The 16,531-nt window shown below is 41.3% G+C and overlaps 1 protein-coding gene across 5 annotated transcripts in view; it reads right to left on the reverse strand.

Moving 5' to 3' along the window:
- CARMIL1 (capping protein regulator and myosin 1 linker 1) overlaps positions 1-16,531 on the reverse strand; it is a 254,387-nt gene that overhangs the window by 93,730 nt on the left and 144,126 nt on the right. For all 5 annotated transcript variants that reach the window (XR_012157297.1, XM_073331850.1, XM_073331849.1 and 2 more), the window contains 5 exons: positions 15,019-15,122; positions 11,462-11,539; positions 11,296-11,372; positions 8,241-8,345; positions 2,675-2,744 (listed from right to left, as the gene is read on the reverse strand). Coding sequence is in view for 4 of the 5 variants with exons in the window: in XM_073331850.1 (XP_073187951.1) it covers positions 2,675-2,744; positions 8,241-8,345; positions 11,296-11,372; positions 11,462-11,539; positions 15,019-15,122 (434 nt within the window). In the remaining variant the exon portion in view is untranslated. The remainder of the gene's footprint in view (positions 1-2,674; positions 2,745-8,240; positions 8,346-11,295; positions 11,373-11,461; positions 11,540-15,018; positions 15,123-16,531) is intronic.

Genomic DNA, 16,531 nt, shown 5'->3' on the forward strand with positions numbered 1-16,531 from the left:
AGCTCCTGTCAGGGTGCTTCCTACCCTACATTATGGATGAGATTGTTGCAAGCATAACTTTTTTTTTAAAAACACAAGAGGATGGATGCGGTTTAGTCATGGGGAGACAAGTCAGGGCAAGGGACTATGGAGAAATGTCAGTTGACTGACTGGCTTGATTTTCTCTTTTACAGCTGTTTTAAGTTCACATTTTGTCTTGGGGGAAGCAATCCTTCAAACTAAGCTAAGCAGGAAGCCTATTTAAGTCACCAGAAGGTAGAAGAGAACATCTTCTCCTGACTCTGGCATTACTCCTGGGATATACGTCTTCCCATGGGTCAGGAACCAGTACAGGCTTGGACAGTTTAATTAAGAAAGACAGCGGTGAGAAAGGGGCCAGCCTCTCTGCACAAGATGTGGAAGAGGGCTCACAAGGTGATAGGTATATGTCATGATCAGACTTGGCTCAGTGTTCAACATAGCATGGCCCCCCAACTGAGGGGCTTCCCTCCACCCCCAGGCCCTGGTGGTTTAGCTTTCTCCTCTACCGACTGCAGAAATTGCCTAATTCCAAAAACTGCCCCCATTAATGCCAGCCCTTAAAGCCACGTTTGTGTCTTCCTTCCCGTGAACTCCAGCAAAATTATGTATGTAATTTACAATCACGAAAGTCAACTACTCTTAAAAAAAACAACAAAACAAAAAAACAAAAAAAACAGGACTCCATATTTTAAAAAATGGACTTTGAAACTACACCCCCCATTCCTCCCTCCCTCCCTCTTCCTGACTTGAAAGCTATCTTATTTGCAATTTACACACTACTGCTCTTTAAAAGAAAATGGTTTCAAAAGAATACAATAGATCAAAACAAAGTACTAAATGCATTCAAAAATAGGTTGTGTTTCTCTCATCAGGGAAACTCCTAATGTAATTCCCACTCTTTACCGTGTGATCAATTATCAGACAACAACATAGCATAGGATAAGGATTTCTGCACTTCAATTATATTCATCAAGTTGAGCTCTCTCCTATTTGGAGGGGAAGAGTCAGATTTGACAGGCCCAGAATTTAAGATATGTCAAACATACTTTTTTATTTAAATCTTGAAAAAAATCCACCAGTTCTCCCCAAATGAGTGCTACCAACTTCTCTTTTAGGAGACCCACCAAAACCAAACTCTGGCTTATATGATTATTGGAGGTGCAGGTAGCGAGCTGAACCTCTGCTCTCTCAGTGTGCTTTACTCTCGAGAAGCACTTCAGAGAGCAGGATTTTTGTATATTTCAGTGCTCTGACTGCTCACAAAAATCAGACGGATGGGGACGATGCAACGTGAATAGGTATGTCATGTGAAAGCACACACAAACCAGAACAGCTCACGAGGACTTATTTTCAGGCCAACTAGCCTCAACTTTTCCTATCCTCTTTTCTCAAGAAATCTCCACTAATTAATTCCCTTTCTTCATACTGGCTACCAAGCACAGGCATAGTTTTACTTCTATATTTGGCGGGGCAGCTCCAGTCAGCCCAACAGGGCTGCATGGGGGGATGGAAGGGAGCAAATTCCATGCCTGCCTGAGGCTTGCCATTTTGGAAGGCAATGTCCCATCTACCTCCCCCAAACTACACCCCTGCTACCAAGACATTATGCATCTGGTCCAGAGATGCCAGTATACAGCTTAGTTTGAAATTGATACAAACAGCATTCCATACATATCACACTATGGATGCCCCACCACTAGGACATTCAAGTCACCTTTACAAAAAACTGTGGGCTCTTTCCTCTGGGGTTTTCACTGCTAAGCTTAGGAGGACTAAAGTTCAGACTACTCTTTTGTTCTCATATTTGTTTGCAAAGTCCACACAGTTGCTGAGTGAGTGATTCTCCTCCTTTCCCCAACTTCTTCAGTGATCTTTTATCTATGCAGCACTCATAGGAACCATCTAGTGAATGCAACTGGGTCTTTATCCTGAGCAATGCTAAGTAGTTCTATGAGATAGCATGCCAAGTACCTCAAAAGAGTGCTCAGCACACAACAAGCTCCAGCCTGTGGAAAGGGTAGAGAACCGAAGCAAAGTAGTGAACTCTAGCTTCAAACTTCCAATGGATTATTATAAACAAGGGTGCTTTATTTATTTATTGTGGAAAAATTCGAAGAACATCTGAACCAGGCCTCTTAAAGTGAAAGAGATGTTTCAATAATCTCCGACAAGAGGTTCCAACTGGAACTAGAAAACCAGAGTTTCTTACAACATCTGAGAGTGAATCTGGGAAGGGGTGCAGGGCTCAAAGAGAAATTGGGGAGAAGAGAGTCAGACTGCAGTAAGAGCTTCAAGATATGCAGCTTGCTGCTACCCATTCAGCTCAGGTTGCCTGGGGTTTAGAAAAGCCCACTTTACATTACAACTCCATTTTACAGGGGATGCCATGCCTCTAACAGTGCAGTGCTCTGCATCATCTAGAAAAATCTTTGCAATGAGCATTACCAGCCAAGCCCACCACAAATAGTTTTACTCCTATTTGGTTGGCACTATATATATATATATATATATATCAGCTCATTTTTATAAAAATAATTGATCTTTTCTATATCTTTTAACTACAGAAGAGGAGCAAATGGTTCCATGTATCTGAGGAAAAGAGTAATTCCAAGTAATTGCTGCTTTCCAACTTGTTCTGATACAGTATTCTTACCTCACAGCTACTGAGATCTAAAGACACCTCTTTCAGGTTCGGATTACAAGCCAAGCCTAATAAGAGTGCTCTGAAAAAGATCAAGATTAGAAGTATTATAAAACACCAAATTCACAACAAAACCCAAGCAGTAACACCACCAATAATTCAAAGAGCCATATTAAAACAGAACACAGCAATTATGTTACTCTTAAATGGCAATGACCGTGTAACTCTTTATGTTATAGTTAGAGTCCTGCAGCGAATTCGGAAGGGATGTAATGCAAATAAATACACAGTAAAACAGATTGTGTATCAACGTTTAATTGTGTTCACCACAGACACATTTCCTGCATTTTCATCAGAAGAACATTAATGATTACAACATTAGAGAGCTATCATGGCAGTACAGCACAGACTATTTCCCAAAAACTTGCAGGAAATATATATATATATTTTTTAAAGTGTATGGTGCACTAGAATCATGCTGCGATTAACCTTGGAGCAGATCAACAGTATTTTCCCTTAGAACATAGTATTTAGTTTTTGAAGTTAAACATCCATTACTTGAAAATCTACATTTTCACTTGGCGAAGGTACATTGCATTATACAGTATTACTTTCATCACACAAACATAGCCATCATCAGGGCATGCCCGTCATTGCCTTGGGAGTCCCCACTCAGCTGTATCATTACCGTAGCGCATGATGCCATTGTCATCATGACCAGGTGATGTCACAGCCTAAAAGCATGTGAATGAAATGACCTCCAGCTTATTCACATACATGCCACAAATGCTGCAAACTCCTTTTCACAGTATGAACAAGCAACTGCTAGTCAGCTGTTTCTACATAAACTTCACCCATTCTGTTCCCCCTGAAGTATGGCATTTCAAACACATGTTAACATACAGACAATTCTCAGTTTATCCATGCTGAGAATTTCAAAGCACTATTTCGAGCCCAGGTAATCCTTCATGTAAACCACATCATACCGGCCCCTCGATCTGAGCGGTAGATTCCGTCCTTTTCTACTGATTAATTCATTTATTTTCATTTTAACAGCCGAAAAAGTAACTTGGAGAAATTGCTGCTGTGTAAGCTCAGCAACAGCTTCCTAAAGCTTCCATTTTCTGTCAAAGCTCCCTCAAAAGCTACTATGCAGGCATGGCATACTGCCAGTGCCGTAAATACCCCCTAGGATCTTAGAATCAGTGTTAATTCTTTTCTTCTCATAAATTATCAGCAGTAATAAAAGACACTGTAGGCCAAATGTTGTCCTCATTACACCTGTGCAACCCCACTGTGTTCTAATTATGCCCTCAGTAACACCTGTGCAACCATTCTCTTCAATGGAAATGCATAGGCAAAACTGAATGGGGCACTGGAAAACTGCCAGAGTTCATGTTCCAGGATCTTCAGCTCTGCAGCAGAGAGCTGCCAGCCCCCAGAGTCCTGGCTGGAGCAGGAGCTCTCCAAGCTGCTAGATTCCCAGCTCCATGGCAGTGCTGCCAGGATTTCTGCTGCCGAGTGGGGAACCTAGACTTCTGAAAGCCTAGGCTCCAGCTGGAGCTCCACGGCACAGCAGGGTTGCCAGACACCCTGCTGTGGAGCTGGGAGCATGGAAGGCCTAGCACAGGCTACAGCTCCAGGGCAGCCCAGTAGCCTGGAAGACCTAGGAAGACCATAGCAGGGCTGCCCGAAGCTGCAGATCCTGGGAGTCCAGGCAGTTGCTGAGATCATCACTATTTAGCGGCAGTGAAACCGTCAAGAAGGTCAATTTCACATATTGTGTTTTGGGATCACCATGTTTCAGTGTTTCTGAAACTAAATTGGGCCGGGGGGGGAGGAGGAAAAGGTTTTCTTGTTTATGGTAAGTTTAATTAACATTTGGTTTCATTCTGATTATAAACTAAAGCAAATTCTGACATACTGAAACTTCAAGCAAACTGAGAACCCTGGATGAAATTGTTACATCCAGCTCTACTAAACGTATGTTCAATCACTAAAGCGGGCAGATATAACTGAATACGTACAAGCAGCAGATCAATTGCTTAAGATGGCACCATCTTCACAGCGACTTTTCAGAGAATATAGTCTAGCAGTAGAACAGAAGACTGGGAGTCAGGACTTTAAGGCGCTATTTCAAGTTCTTCCACTGGCTTGCTGTTTGACCTTGGGTAAGTCACTTAACTTCTGTGCGCCTTAGTTTCACATTATAAAAAGGGAATTTTCCCCTCCTTCTCAGAGCTGTTGCAAGATCTATGTTTGCAAAACTCTTAGACATACACAGATGAAAGATGATACAGAAATATTATTGGTATTGTATACCATGTTACTTCTCAAATTCCCTTGATTCGCCTTCATTTCCAATTTACTTAAGTAAGTTATCTTCTATTTAGAGACCTCTGTAATAACTAAAGCCCAGTAAATGTGAAAACAGCAGTTTCAGACTTAATCTTATAGCCTTTTCATGATTTAAACCAGAATTTTAGGGTTTGGGTTGATGTGCCCTGTGGAGGTATGATTCTAAAGAGCACGAAACTGTTGTGCATTAACTGGTCTGTGCAAGCACTGTTGGTTCGCACTATGTTAAAGTGCACTGGGAAACATTTAGCGCACACCAGCAAGGTCCACATGGACCAATTAATGCACAACACATTTGCGCACTTAAGAACTCACAGCTATGTAGTGCTCATTACCCCACCATAGACAAGCCCTTAATTTTATGCAAGATTTTAAAAAAAATCGTATTTCAGAGAAAAATGCTAACAATCGCACTGAAAACACACTGAGTCCCAAGTACCATCATGGCTGAAACACTATCCATGGGATTTTTTGGAACTGTACCATTCAATCTGTACTGTACCGTTCAACTTTGAGGGTGAAATCAAGTTGCACTTAGACTCACTGTACTTGGAAGTACCTTGAAACACTTCAGCTCAGACGGAGGGAAAACCGTAAACCAAAGAAACAGCACAATAATGAAACAGCCAAACAATTTTATTGCTTTAAATTAAAAAAAAAAAGGGGGGGGGGGTTTGCAGTAAATAGTACCATACTGCTGAAAGTATATAATTAAATACCATGTGGTGTATTGTGAAAAGGGTTTTTTGAGACCATCTTTAACAAATTAGGTTCCAATTCTGCAAACACTTAGGTACATGGTTAACTTTAAGTCTGTGAGTTGTCACATCCAAACGTTAAATATGCAGAATTAGGGTCTTTGATCTTTTTTACTCTCTATAGGGACATTAAAAGATCTCATGGCATTTTTCATAAGAACAACAACATTTGCTCCGTGTTGATGGCTACACATTTCCTTTGCTCTCACTGCTATCCACATCCACCATACAGTGAGCACCCCCGTGGGTTAACTATAACTAATATGTTTTTCAACACCATGCCTTTGCCTACACTAGGTGGTAAGTAGTGTTCAAGAACACTGATTAATACAATATTTTCCCAGTCTAGGCAAAGCTTAAGACAGGATATAACAAAGGAGAACGTAATAGAGGGAATGGAAAGAACGGAAGATAATGGTTACACAGTTCCCCAGGATGGTTCATTAACTATGTCTTATTTATCTCATCTACTCTTCTCTCCCTGTATCAATTTGCATCTCAAAAGAAGCTATGCTATTCTTTAGCTTATGGTATTCACTGTGATTTCCCCACCCCACCACCTATCCTTTCCACTTTTCTCTCTCTCCTGGGCTGATTCCATCCCAGGTTTTTCCTCCAACCCTAACCCAATCACTATCTCCAGACCTCCCCCTCCACCTCACTGATTTAGCCTTTAAGCTATATTAAATTCCAGTCCATTAGCTAACCACCTATTAAGTTACTGCCTGCTTCCTACATCTCCGTCCCATAACAATCGGTCTCCCAACCAGGCAGGTCAACTTACAGTCTCTGTTTACACTGGGATTTAGAAAATATGTTAGCTAACTAACACATTCTAGAAGTCTAGTGTAGACAGAGCAGTGTGTAGCAATATTAGCTAGGCAAGTAGAAACCTAGGGGAAAGCCTAGGCTTCATAACAGGGTTGGCTGATGCCTGAGCACCCACTCTTTATTGTGGCCTCCTGCTGCTCTTTATAGGGCAATCATTTTTGTATCTCCCAGGTGTGGTTCATTCTGTAGTTAGGGTTGGCCAGCCCTCCAGCCCTTAAAGGAAGAGCCACCCTGTTACCTGCCTCCCACCACTTAGAACCTTGCCCACCCCGGGTCAAGTTCTACCTGAAAGTTCTACTTTCCCCACACCATACAATTCCACTGTTGTCGACAACATGATTGTGGGGTCTGACATCTCAGATTCTCTAGCTCCCCGTCCAACTGGCTCAACATAATGAGTGGGCAATCTCTCTCCTCTAGAGTCATCTGATGCTCCTCTGCTAACTGCTCCCTTTCTTGCAGGGCCTGTCATTTCTCCTTCAAGGCACCAAGTTCCTTCTGATCCTTCTCCATCAGAGAAGCCTCTCCCCCCAGTGCTGTATTGCCTTCTTGGAAGCTCTAAGAGGGGCTGCCATGACTGCAATGTCCACTTTCACCGCAGCCTCTGCGTTCACCCCCTTCTCCCAAACACTAGCACAACCCTGCCGTTCTTGGGCATCCTCCAAGTTTGGTCACATTCCTGGCAGTCAACTCTGGCTTTCTTTCCCCCTGTGCTCAAATACAGTTCACCGTTCCAACTTGCTTCTCTCACTATAGGTAGACAGGACTGACACACTTCTGGGAACACACAGACTGTTCCACCTGTCAACTCTCCCTCACTCTTTCTTGGTCTGCAGGGCTTTTTCCTTCCCATTATGCAAGGGGCAGACCTTCTTAATGTACTCTTCCATGCCACATCTAAAACACTGGGATGGACCCTTACTCTGGGTCCCTGACCTCTCATGCTTGTTTTTTTCTTATGCCTCCCACAGCACTACCAGTATTCAAATCTGTTGAGCCATGGTCTTCCACACCAGAAACACACAAAGACATTTATCTTTCGCAGGTGGCGGTGGTCTCTGCAACACCTCTGGGCCCCAAACCCAACCATCTATTCTTCCTGCTGCAAGGCCAACTGTACCTTCTGCTGTTGCTGCCCCTACTGCTGCTCCTGCAGAAGAATGGCCTGAGTCCACTGTGCTGTTCAGCCAGCAGACAAATGGCTTCCTCCAGTTTCTGCATCTACTTTTCTCCCAGGCCTCCTGCTTCTCTCTTTGAGAGGAGGGGGTCCCTGCAGCAGCCTGTGCCAGGTGTAACAGGCTTGGCTGACTCCTGAGCACCCTTCATTGCAGCTTCCTGCTGTTCTTCATATGGCAATCACCCTGATCTTTCCCAGGTGTGGCTCATTCTGTGATCAGGGATGGCTAGCCCCAGCCCTTAAGCAGCAAGCCAGGCTGTTACATTCCAACTCTGCTAGTTCAGCATGGGTGACCATTATGAAACTCACTTTCTCAGTGACAAAGTGTAAATGGGGCTCTGAATAATGTGCAGATATGATCTGCTTTCCTCTCCATTTTCAGGATTAGACATGTATATAAATAACCATGCAAACTGTGTCTTTAAGTCACAGGAAAAATCAATGCAGCACTTACTTTAGAGGCTCAGGAGAGAGTTTAGTCCCCGAAAAGCTGATTTGCATCAAAGCAAGCGAACTGCTGAAAAACTGTTTGAACGATGGGGGAACGTCCTTTCCTTTCCTGTAAATTGGGGGGGGCGGGGGAGGGGGAGGAGAAAAAGCAACATTTGAACATCCAACAGACTGCAAATTCATGATGTCAGGGTCAGCAGCACTCTTTTATTAGTATTTAATGTACTTAATCTTTAACAATCGTATCTAGGTAGCTTTCAATTAGTTCAAAAACAAAAAGGCATCAAAATGGAGACTCAACAGCATTCATCAATGTCTCATTTCTTGTTCAGAAGGTATTACTAACTAATGGTTCCTTGGTGACCTACATAAAATAACCAGGTGACTTCAGCCCAGTTACTAGTCGACAGGCATTCACAACACCAGGAGAGAAGCAAAGGGTCAAAATTGTTATGAGAAGGAAATAACTTTTCACCCCTAGAGACAGTTATTGTTTAACGTTTGAATGTAGTACCAAGCAATAGGTGTGCAGAAGTGATGCCTCCAGGTTAGTGTTGAGGCATATTGATCTGGAAAGACAGGGCAGCTTACGCTGCTATTTCCTGTGATATAACTGCTCTCCAGAGAGAGGATTCTGCCTCCAGTGCTGTCAGTCAATATCCTCTAAAGGACTACGCTCAATAAAAAAAGGAAAGGGGGAGGGGGAGAATAGTCACTACTGACTTCCAATAACAATAAATAAAAATACTAGCTATATAATGTGAAACTTGGGTTTCAAGAGGAGCAAATGTACTTAGGCCATTCTGGTATTTATTCCTATTGTTTTTATGGTCCAATTTCAATATTCAGTGGGCACCACTGCAGACTGAAAATCTAAAGGATAGAATATCTGCCACTCTTTTTAACATAAATAGCAAAACAGTACCATGGCAGAGTCTGAATCCCCTAGAATAAAAATAAAAGCAATGCTTCATAACCAGCTCTCAAAAGGTTTCATAAGAGTAACTTTAACAAGTCTGTAAAGGAGGCCTGTCTTCTTTTTACAGAAGGAAGACTGAGACCTGGAGAGAGTAATTGACTCTCTCAGATCACAGAGCCAGTCAGGGGCAGAACTGAGTACTGACCACCACAAACGCAAATTCTCTTCTTCAAATCAGTGTTCTCTTCCTTACTAAACTATGTTTTCAGCTTGATTAGGGCCTCACATTATGTCCATTAAAGTCAACAGAAGTTTTTCAGTTGATTTCAGTGAATATGAGATCAGGCCCCCAAAACTGAGATGGTCCGAAAGATAGAGGAAACAGTTTTTTCATCCAAATTGGTCAACACATCAAAGCAAACATTTTGTAGAGACTGTTCAATTTCAACAGGGTTCCACTGGAATTCCGCCTAGTTTTCTGGCAGCCTGCCTGGTGGGCTAATGAGGAACTGAGAGCACCTGGATACTCTAGGAGCCTCAGCTGCTCAGCAGTCTGGGCTCCCAAGGTCCCCCATGCTGAGGCAGCCTAAAAGATGAACTGTCTTGAAAACAGGGACCCCAGCACTTCCAGGGTCCCTGCCTCCATTCCCTTTCACAGAGACTTTTGAACTTTTTGGTTTTCGTTTTGCATTGGAACAAAACCAGATTTAGAAATACTGAAATCCTCTGTGAAATGACATTATCTTTTATGCCCAGCTCTACCCTAAAAGAAAGGACTATTCTGCAATTGGGGGGAGGGAGGAAGAGAGAAAGAAAAGAAAAAAAAAAAGCAGATAAGAAAGCACTGAAAATTAATGTTTAATTTTTTAGCTAACACTGATTTTCAGTGCAGTTCTGGAATATTGTGCCTACAAGCAGATAAGTCAATTCCCCTGGTACAGTACTAATGCTTTTTGGGAACAGGAACTCTGTCTTCCTCAGTGTTTGGAAAGAGCCTAGAACAGGATGGGCTTTACCACAATCTAAATGGTAACAATAGTAATGCAGGTAGACACCTACACTTAGAATTACACAAGAATATCAATTCAAAGGGTCATTTTCAGACAATTACAGGTGACAAAGTTTTATCTTTAGGCTAAAATTTTGCATATTTGGGCTCAGCTTTCAGGAGTGGTTTTTGGTTTTGTTCTGTTGATAGTTTGAGGGAAAACTTCTGCCATTTCTGGGGTGGGGGGGGTGAAAGCAATATGCTTTAGCTATTAAATTTTACCTTGAGCGAGTGCCCTGGGTTTTTGTTTCATGTTAAACTTACAGTCTGCCAACATTTCACTGGAACCATGTGTATGTGCAAGTGTAACCTAAGTGGATTTAATTTTCAATGTGCATGTGAGTATGGAAAGAGTCGGGATCAGAGCAGGCATATTATGCAGGATAGCTTGTTCTACTGATGTCTAGCAAATAGCTCCACGTGAGGGAATGGAAAGGAAACAGTCAGGGCTCCAAAGGGTATGGGAAGGAACAAATAGAACAAGGCAGGGCTCCACTTTGTTGAGTCTATGGCCTGACTGAGGGCCCAGTCCGGCAAAGCACTTAAGCATATGCTTAACCATAAGTAAGGGAATAGTCACATTTCAAATTGCACTACCTACCTCAGTTAAGTATGTGTATAGGTGCTTTGCTGAGTCAGGATCAGAGCGAGCATATTATGTAGGACAGCTTATTCCAGTGGTTCTCAACCAGGGTTCAGGGGCCGCGAGCAGTTTTTAGGGGTTTTGCCAAGCAGGGCCAGCATTAGACTTGCTGGGACCCAGGGCAGAAAGCTGAAGCACCACTGCATGGTGCTGAAGCCCAAGGCTCCAAGCCCTGCACCTGGGGCTGAAGCCTGAGCAACTTAGCTTTGCAGGGCCCCAGGAAACTGCCCTGCTTGCTATCCCCTAACACCGGCCTTGGCTTTTATATGCAGAGAAACAGTTGTTGCACAGGTGAATATACTTTGGGGATAAATAATATCTCTGTCACACAGCGCTTAATTGAAAGTCTAAAGCTGCTTGAGGTCCACATAAGAAAACTGCTGCAGAAGTGCAAAAAAGAATAATAAAATATTTCCAGGAGTTGGAAATAACTATATTTAAACCCATACCTGTGAGAAAAAACTGTCCTGGACAGGCTGAGCACAGCTAGGTGCTGAAGGCATCCGCGGAGGAGAGCTCCACACACCTGAGAAATAAAGAAAGTAGGTTTATATGCAATAAACCTGTTGGTATACTAATGGTGTTTTTTTGAACCATCAAAAGAAATAAGATTACCATGTCTAGTGCGCACTCTGTGTTGGATAAATCCAGATGAACAATGGCATTTGGCTGGGCCAAAAAATTATACAAGCTCTTCAAATAAGAAAAAAAAAATGATTATTATGTTTTGTACATATTACACAGAATTATTTTTATTTTATCTCTTCAAATAAAATTCAGACATTTATTTTAAATTGGACTCCAACAGTTTTGACTGAAGCTATTTTCTCTGAATGGATGTTATCTTCTAGCCCTCAAAAGTAAAACATTTGTTAAAATGACAGGAAAAGAATGCTGCCTGGATCACATTTACCACATAGCATTCTTGACTTTCATAGCTTGATTTATCTTGAGTAGCCGGCAATTTGCTACACATTTTGCAGAAAGTGCTAATTAATTTTAGTTCAGAATAGATTAGAATGCCATCCAGATTGCACCCATACTCCAAAAAGGCTAATCAGTTTTGAAAGTTTAAGTCAACCCTTTCTACTGCATTAGGCCGGCAGCTAAGTTGTGTCTGAACCTTATAATTCTTTCTGACAAGACTTTATTAAAACACATATTACCAGTGCCTTAGATCAATTCAGAGATATTGTAAAATGGGTCTGATAACATAATATTTTAATGAATGATGTGTATTATAATATTAAGGATATATTACCTATGCACTAGCCTAGGTAAAGGCACCAGCTACATCTGACAATTTTTTTTTTAATGTCTAGGAACCAAACAAATTAGAGTTAAGAAAAGTTGGCCCTCATTTTCAGAAGTGCTGAGCCCCCGCAACTCCAAATGAAGTCAAGATGAGTTAAGAGTGCTCAGGACTTTTGAAAAATCAAATCCCTACAACACTAGGTCACCTAGCCCCTCTAGTACCAATGCATGAATATTCCCTACAGTAAATTTTCCAGTGCTTTGCTCAGGGCTAGTCTACACTGGCAATGCTAAAGCGCGGCCGTGGCAGCGTTTTAACATGGCTTGTGTAGTCACAGCAGAGCGCTCCCAGTGCTCTAAAAAACCCACCTCCACGAGGGGCATAGCTCCCAGGGCGTTACAGCGCTGAAATTTGTGGCGCTCAGAGGGGTGAGAAAGTTACAGCCCTGTAAATTGCCAGCGTAGACAAACCCTCAGTTTAATTTTATATTGCAAACAATGGAGTTTCCATCACTTCTGTTGGAAAATTATTCCACAATTTAACAGATCTGTCTGTTAGGTGCAATACCATGAAAATACTTTTAAGTTTTACATTGCTAAAATTCATTTCATTAATATACTAGATCATGGGTCAGCAACCTTTCAGAAGTGGTGGGCCGAGTCTTCATTTATTCACTCTAATTTAAGGTTTCACGTGCCAGTAATACATTTTAACCTTTTTAGAAGGTCTCTCTCTATACGTGTATAATATATAACGAAACTACTGTTGTATGTAAAGAAAATAAGGTTTTCAAATGTTTAAGACGCTTCATTTAAAATTAAATTAAAAAGTAGAGCCCCCCGGACCGGTGGCCAGGACCTGGGCAGTGAGAGTGCCACTGAAAATCAGCACATGTGCCGCCTTTGGCACGCGTGCCATAGGTTTCCTACCCCTATACTAGATACATCCCCTTGTGGCACTTAAAAATGTCTCTCCCTTCTGGTGTTTGCACCCTTTAAAATATTTGCAGCCAGCTATCACTTTCCCCTCAACCACTGTTTGATTGAGCTACGCACACTAATTTTATTATAAATTCTGTAAATATGTGGTTTTAAGTAAACCAATCTATTCCCTTATTTTATTTTTGCTGCTTCTCTAAAGGCTCTCATTTGTCAACATTCTTCTAGTTCTTCACCCGAGAGTTCTGCTCTCTTAAGCAAAGGATGATGTGTTTTGTAAATGTGTATATGAATGTCTAACAGATACCAAGGAAAATCTGGGGTGGAATTCACATAAAGCCAGAAGGCATTTTATTTTGTATACTCCAAGTGTGTGTCAAGTGAAAATGGACTCTTGTAATGCTTATTTTGAATTCCTTAAACTTCATTTCTTAGGTATCCCAGCCTGGACACCGAGGACGTGTGAATAAGTGAGACTGGGATGGATGTGAAGAAGAAAGTCTGAATAAAATGTTATTTTGAGCCTAGTGTCCTTCAACACACCGAAAATGAAACAATGCTGGATCTCACTGGCAGTAACACAAAAGACCAGACCAATTTATTGAATTTGGTTACTTTAATGTGGTATTCAGTGGACAATTTTTTATGTCATATGACCACCAGAGTTTGCCACAATTGACAGTTTTCTGACTGATCAGCAGAATGTGAGAATTTGCATAGGAGCAAAGTGAAGTGAATTAGTTTAGCTGCATGGGAAGTTTAAAACTTAATTTGCCTTTATACTAGTGTGACACTGTATAGAAGGAAAGATGACCATGTGTACACTGAAGTATTAACACTGATGTATCACCACTGTTGCACAGTTGTGATAGATGTTATGGAAAGTATGCCTTGTAAGGTATCACTGGAAAAATTTTGATTGGTTGAACAATGTTATCCTGTTTATATGTGTGTATTATCATTGTGTATGAAGTTATGAATCCTTGCTGTGTTTGTATCTCAAACACCCACCAGACAGATTTACATCCAGACTAGCCAGCCATGATTGATGGGCCATGAAGGAGAATCAACTCTTCCAGTGAGCCCCTCCCAAGGACACCTCAGAGAGCAAGAGCACATAGACAGTGGAGGCCCAATGACTCAGCAGGACATGTAGAACATGTGATCCCTGACTCCATGTTTGAGACAGTAACTTTCCATGCACATGGACCGGGGGTATCATCATTCCTTTGCCTCTTTCTTGCTCCACATCTCTGGATTACGATTTCTAGCAAAGAAAAGCTTTGAACAATGGGCTAAGGACCCCAATATATGGGATGAACCAGAGAAACTTACTGCAAGATGGCAGATTTAACATCATTGCTATTATACTGATCTACAAACTCTGAAATGAACTGTAATGTATATGATTTCATTTTAACCTCTTAATAACGCTCTTCTTTTATATTAATAAACCTTTAGTTTTTAGTTACTAAAGGATTGGCTACCAGCATGTTTTTGGGGTAAGATCTGAAGTATATTTTGACCTGGGGTCTGGTTCTTTGGAACTAGAAGAACCTAATATATGTGAGTTTTGGTTTTAATAATCATTTATGACAGAAGTCTGGTTTGTCTGGGTGGTACATGAGGGGCTAGAGGTCCTGCAGGGGACTGTCAATGGCTTCAAAATAACTAGTATAGTATTTTGGAAGCACACATTTGTTACTGGCTTGACGAAATCTTAGGATTGAATATACCACCAGTTTGGATTACATGCCCTGTTTTCTGGCAGTCTGACCCGAGACTGGCTCTCTTAGCTCTGTCCCATACCAGGCAGCGTCACAACTGGAAGGCAATGTTATCACTGTGTCATTTTAATCACCACTAGAACTTGAGTTAAATTAACACAATTCCCCCCCCCAAAATAATCCTCCCTCCCCACTCACACTACATTAAATATATACTTTTTTTCAGGAATCAGAAGAATAAGGAACACATACGGAGAGATCATCACCCCGGAGAACATTCCCTGAGAGGTCAAGGTAGGTGAGAGTGTTAGCAATCAGCTGGTTGGCACTCAGTGACTGGGAAAGGCTATTCACCCCTGCAACAAAATGTCAATATTAACTTAGTTGGGCTAAATAAAGAATTATCATAAATCCTGTCAGGACACAGTTTCAGTGAACACACTGTCAAATATCAATGGTCTCCTGCTATCAGAATTGTTAGGATTTATTTTTCTCCTACAGGGCCCAGTCTTGAAAGGTGCCACGCTCCCTCAGCTCCCATTGACTTCATTAGGGGTTCCCTACATCTAGCAGGACCAGGCCCTTAACCTGTATTACCAGATCCTTAGGAACAACCTTCTGATACATTTACTGTACCATGTATTTAGCTCAATTCTAGTGTTTTTTTTTTTTTAACATTACACACAAACTATATTTTAAGTAATGTGAAGACATCTTATTGTAAACAAGAATATTTAAACAAAAACATCTGCAGAAGGCAAATACATTAACAATTATAGTTCACTATTACTTCAAAGGCAGTTGACAAGACATAGAAGTTCAAACATTTAAATTATGTATTCACCGGTAATTTCAGAAAAATATTTGACGAACTAACATATCAGGAAATATATATTTGAACACACTGATGTACAGTATTAAATCCTGTTCAGAACAAATAAATACTTTTGGTATTAAACTGAAAAATTGTGTGTCAAGAACCAACAAATCAGCACTCCCTTCAAAGGGTTCCTAAGTTATTTAAAACAGAGATGAAGTGGACACCTCCAGCAAATGTAACTTGCATATTAGGCATGGTAGTTTATCACTGAACTCTTGAATCATTCCGGATGGCTGTAGGCTGCCTCTCAATCAGTAAGTACCTGAGAAAATCCATTAGACACACAAGCATCATTGCCTCCTATAATAGAAGGATGGATTTTATTAAGTGCTTGGTCAAAGCAACAGAGAAGACAAGTGCTTTGAATTGCTGAGCAACAGTCGGCAGCTTTTCAGACTAGACAACCATTTCATAAACACGGATTGGCAATGGATAGAAGTGCCCATCTTTCAGGTTAAAAATACGTTGAAATTCATAATGCTAGAAAGGACATAGGTTTGCCAAGGAACATATGAGGCAGAAGCTGGCAAAATCAGGAGCCACAGATGTTTAGATTTGGTGCTCTAGTTTTCCAAACACCAAAATATTAAGATGAGATCAATATTAGTACAGTAGCATGCTTGTTGGCTTCAGGGATTATTTTTGGAAATGGGCCTCTCTCTGAAAAGAGTCAGTACATGATAATATATCTGCCAAGCTTTCAAATATTCACTCTTCACTCTGCAATTTTTTTTTTATGGTAAGTCTTTGTTACTAAACACATTCCACCTGCAAACTGCAGGACTGGAACACTGTATATACAAAACGCAAGTTTTTTTTAATCTTTAACAGATCTACTTGGGCACAATGGGTTCTAGCCACATGCCCATTTTAATGAGTGTTAAC

The sequence above is a fragment of the Lepidochelys kempii genome, chromosome 2 (assembly GCF_965140265.1).
Source record: "Lepidochelys kempii isolate rLepKem1 chromosome 2, rLepKem1.hap2, whole genome shotgun sequence".
Taxonomy (NCBI): Eukaryota; Metazoa; Chordata; order Testudines; family Cheloniidae; genus Lepidochelys; species Lepidochelys kempii.